At 41.3% G+C, this 5,048-nt stretch overlaps 1 protein-coding gene across 1 annotated transcript in view; it reads left to right on the forward strand.

Moving 5' to 3' along the window:
- LOC101850593 overlaps window positions 1-5,048 on the forward strand; it is a gene marked incomplete in the record, with an annotated part of 36,695 nt that overhangs the window by 9,955 nt on the left and 21,692 nt on the right. The window contains 2 exon segments of the mRNA XM_013087191.2: window positions 70-200; window positions 4,159-4,381. Of these exon segments, the coding sequence (XP_012942645.1) occupies window positions 70-200; window positions 4,159-4,381 (354 nt within the window).

Raw genomic sequence — 5,048 nt, forward strand, 5'->3', positions numbered from 1 at the left:
TTGTTGAGACATGATGGTAATGTTGTGTTAAGAACAAGTCTGTGATCTCACACCTCTTCTATTTTCCAGAAAAACCTTCAAATGTGTCTTGTGACCAGCCACGCTTCTCGGGAGACAACTCCTCTGTGTCGGTGACGTGTGAGACGGACAGAGTGTACCCACAAGCTCTCTGTCAGTTCTACAGGAAATCATCGGCCTGGGTGAGTACAGGCTTGGAGCTGTGATATTAGCTCATGTAGTCATGGACACACGTAATTGACAACTGAATAGAATTCACTCGTAACCATGGGAAAGCAAAATGTCACAAAGGCAATAGTGTTGTTCAGGGTCCCCATGAACGAGCGAAAAAAAAAAGGTCATTCTTTATCAGTAAATATGGTCACTTTTAAGCACAAGTGGGCCTATCCCGAAAAAATGCTGTTTTGAGAAAATCGAAGGTAAAGTTTTTGGACCTATGAAGTCTATCACTGCCTATTTGTTTTCAAATGAATTCTTCTGTGGTTTTGCATATGAGTCAGTTGTGACCTGGTCTGCTGTGTTGTGCAGATATGCAGACAACGCTTTTGAAGCAAATCTGGGGGTGACATGGGCCATCCCATCAAAAATAAGGATTACCTTTCTATCTGAAGTATTCCTGAATTGACGTATATATGTTACAGTCAAACCCGGAAACTAGTCATTCTCATGAAATGTCTGAAAAATCAGTCATTCCCAAATAATTCCTGTTTTGATCAGGCATTTCCAGGAATGCCTAAAAATATTAGTCATTTTCAGAGAATGACTGAAATAGGCCATCAGGCATTTCCTAGGAATGACTACCATCGGAAAAAAGCAAAATGGCGAAATGACAGATGTAAAATAAATGACAAGGGATGCATGCTGTAATTTATTCATCCCGTTTAATGAAAATAAATTTAATAATAAAAAGTGATAATTAAATATAGAATGTTCATTTACATGAGCTCATTTGTTTTTGCAGTTGAGACTTTGGTGGCAACGACTATTACATTTGAGCTTGCTTTGAAGCATTTGCATCTGTTTATTTGACATTTCTTTGACCTTGAACAGTTACATTTAATGTAACCTTGACCGCCACACTGAGAGCCAAATACAACAGCTTCTCTTAAACTGACTTGTGTGGTGCAGTTAACATCACTCATCAGAAGTAATTTTTCAGGGCAAAGTTCAAATTCGTTCCTGCTGTTTGCCCCTTTTAAGATTCCGTGTTTGGTAGCCAGCGTGTAGTTATTGTTGTCATTTTTGTCCAAAACAACAGTCAGAATGTTTCGTGGGTCGCCACGGCCCCGATCAACAAGAGGAATGGGAATGACAACATTGTCACCTTTCTGGCCTGGGGCAAGTTCTATTCTGCTTCTTTTTACCATCCGTTTTGCTTGTTCCATCTGGAATTTCCTACTCTGCTCTCCATGAAAGTGTATTTGAGCCTTTTTGGCATCAAGAAGTGCCACGTTTTCAACAGTGCGAATGCCATCAACTTGGTCGACATGAGGATAATTCAGGTTTGTGGCTTGCCCGTTAGCAGCAGCAAATTATGTGACTTGGACAACGCCTGTGATTTCGTCGACATGAGAACGAGCTGCTAGAGCTGTTTGCTGGGCAAAGGCTCGTAAAACATCCCCTGACTGAAACTGGCCCAGCATTTCCGTTGGTATAGATGTTGAGGCTCACCCTTGGTTCAATACCCAGCAGCGCTTGGTAAGGCGATCGTTTGACGACGGCATTGAATGAGAGAGACAGATAGACAGACAGACAGACCGACAGACAGACAGACAGACAGACAGACAGACAGACAGACACACAGGCAGGCAGGCAGGCAGACAGAAAGACAGGCACACAGACAGACAGACACACAAGCAGGCAGACAGAAAGACAGGCACACAGACAGACACACAGACAGTTAAAAACAAAAGCTAAAACTGACCTGGCTTGAAGCTTGTACTGTCGAGCTGTTTTTCTGGCTACACCCAAAGTCGCCTGCAACTGATGTATAATTTCCTGATATTTTGTCTTGGGTAATACGTAATTTCATACTTTTCAAAAAGCCTTCTTGTAAAAGTTTCTTCACAAGGATTTTCAGCCATATTCAAGCTTAACTATAAAGTGAATATCTAATGACAGGTTACAGGTTTGTAACTTTTGCTACTCCTCACTTTCGCTCAACACAGTTAAATCAACACCGCACTCAAACCAGAACTGTGACAAAGCAAAGAACACTGAGTGATAGTCAAATGGTTTGCCTAGTGGTCAAAATAACAACCAGGCAAAGTTGGAAATCCGAGGCTTTCATTTTCAGTCATTCTCCAGGAGTGTCTAAAATTTTTTGGCATTCCTGGAAAGCAGGAATTACTTGGGAATGACTGAATTTTCAGGCATTTCCTGAGAATTACTAGTTTCGGGGTTTGACTGTAACATATACAACTAGTCTATCCCCTGTACAGTGGGCTAACCCACCAAGCTTGTCCACTCGTTAACATCGGGTTAAGTGGTCTGGCCTATCCATGTGAGCATTACATCTTAAAAGAATTTTCTACCAAACAGATTGGTACTATTATGTGAAACAGTACTCAAGTGAAAACTGATACAGTACAGAAAAAAAAATTGATGAAAAGAAAAACCACACCTGATATGAGAATATCGCAATCTTTGGGGTCATTTTCAACAGCGACATACAATGAACTCTTCACTTGAGGTGTTGGGGGCTCTCGTGGCCTAGACGTTAAGGTGTTCGCCTCTCATTCATAAGGTCGTGGGTTCGAATCCAGCTAGCGACGGAAAAAAGTTCTTCTCTAAAAATTGTCTCCTTTCACATCCTTTTCTGCTCTCTAGCAATTTTCTGTCTTCTACTTTCGACTCGGCTTACTGCCCTCACCCCCTCACCTCCTTTGCCCTATCCAACGGGCTCCTGACTCTTTCTGCAGCCTTTCTACTACAACTCCTTGGCTCCTGCTTACTGCTGTCTTTCAGCCACACTCCTGATCTTACGGTAGAAAAGATCTATACCTAGCCTTCTCCAAGGGCGAAAAATCTCGGAGGTCCTGTGTGCAAGTTGCGCACGTTAAAGCTCCCGTTGTGGTCCAAAATCGATAAGAGTAGGCTTTGGCCGCCACCCTGGCAAACTTCAACATTTCTTATCAACTGAAAATGTTTAATGTGTTCCGCGCGCTCATTTGACTAATGCAGTAGCGAGCGCCGTAAAACACTTACCAAAAAAAAAGAGAAAAAAAAGACTTGAGGTGTTGCCATTTTTAGGGCTAGTCCATTAAAAAAACTGTCGAAAGTCTGCAGTTGCTTTAAAAGGTAAGGAGTGTTTCTTTATAACTAAACAAATATACACATCAGTAAACCCAAACTTCTCCAAAAGTAGTGCAATGCCCACTTTTGGTGTAGGTCGAGATTTGTGGAAATCCCCGAAATCTGGGTTAGCCCGCTTGTCCTTAAAATAAGTTAAAAGTGACCATGTTGTCCCCGCGGCACCTGCAAACATACAAGCCAACCACAAACTCGATACAGTAACGTTTAGTCTGTGAATATTATTTTTAATGTGCATGTGTTTGTGAGTTTGTGTGTATGTGTATATATGTATGTGTTAATATGTGTGTATGTGTGTGTTAGTGTATGTGCATGTGCGTGTGTGTGTGTGTGTGTGTGTGTGTGCGCGCGCGCGCGTGTGTGTGTACGTAAGCGCACACAGATTCCTAGAACAGTAACTCAAGTGTCTCTAAGTTAATGTCGGCAAAGCGGAATGTCCCAAACAGAAACTGAAATTGTGACCAGACTGGAAAAGGAAGTTAATGTCTTCTTTAGACAACAAAACAACATAAAATCTATCAGATCATCACAACTTCAACTCGCTGTCGTGATTCACTGAGCTGCGAATTCCACCCCCTCCCCCCCCCCCCCGGTCCCATCTCTCATATGGGTGAAGGGCTTCTGTTACTCATAGATCTATATCCTTTTTACTTGTTTTCAAAGAATCTGAACTGAAACGTTTCTAGGAAGACGTGTTTGCTCTAATTTGGACTAAAACAACTATCTATTGTGACTTGAAAGTTAGCAGAAGAAAATAATGATGGTCTTTACACTTCTCTGTGTTATTCACAATATTTCGCTTTAGGACGCTTCTCTCTTTCTTTCCAGGAACCAGGAAACCCCATTGACAACACCGGAGTGCAGTACTCTCATACTGAGGTCACATCTAGCTCTGTGAAGTACTACAGGTCCTCATGTACCCAAACTGTCCCTCTGTCAAGTCTACAGGCCGGTGATATCACATTTACTGTCAACATGTACCCAGAGTTTCCAGGAAGTGACACGAGTTATGGTATAACCAACGTAGGCTCACCTGTCAGCATTACCTTGTGTAAGTTTGGTTTGTTTTCTTTGCACTTATTTAAGTTATAATCCCAGTTTCCACAAGACACAAGATGCCATCTCGATGTTTCTATTACAGATTGTTTGTCAATCGTCAGTAAGGGGAAATTATATGGTGAGAATAACTGTGACATTTTATTTGTTTATCTGGACTCTTCTAATACGTGTTTCTGCCATATTAGTAAACAGCACAAATGCCATATAGAAAACATTATTAATTAGAAGCATTTGATTGTGTAAACCATCAAATGATGTGGCAAACTCTGTAAGATATGAGCTTTTATCTCAAACTGACTGATGGGATCAAATCCTGTTATGGGGGAGGGGGGGGGGCGACAATCGGCAGTTTTAAGCTTGAATGAGGAGCATTAGAATGGTTTCCTGTTACAAAAGCGTCAGATAAGGGTACATACTATCCCCACTTTTCTTCGGCATAAAATGCAGAGGTAATAATGCGGAAAGCAGAACACGACTTTTTTTTAAACCTTGTCTCAATTTTATCATCTGGCGCTTTTGTGTTTAGTAGTCACAACAAAATGTGCAGCACACTGGATTTTGAAACTAGCTGTTAGTCTTAGAGTGAACGCACAGGAGAATGTTTTAGATAGATAGATAGATAGATAGATAGATAGATAGATAGATAGATAGATAGATAG

Source organism: Aplysia californica, unplaced genomic scaffold (genome assembly GCF_000002075.1).
Source record: "Aplysia californica isolate F4 #8 unplaced genomic scaffold, AplCal3.0 scaffold00556, whole genome shotgun sequence".
NCBI classification, from domain to species: Eukaryota; Metazoa; Mollusca; class Gastropoda; order Aplysiida; family Aplysiidae; genus Aplysia; species Aplysia californica.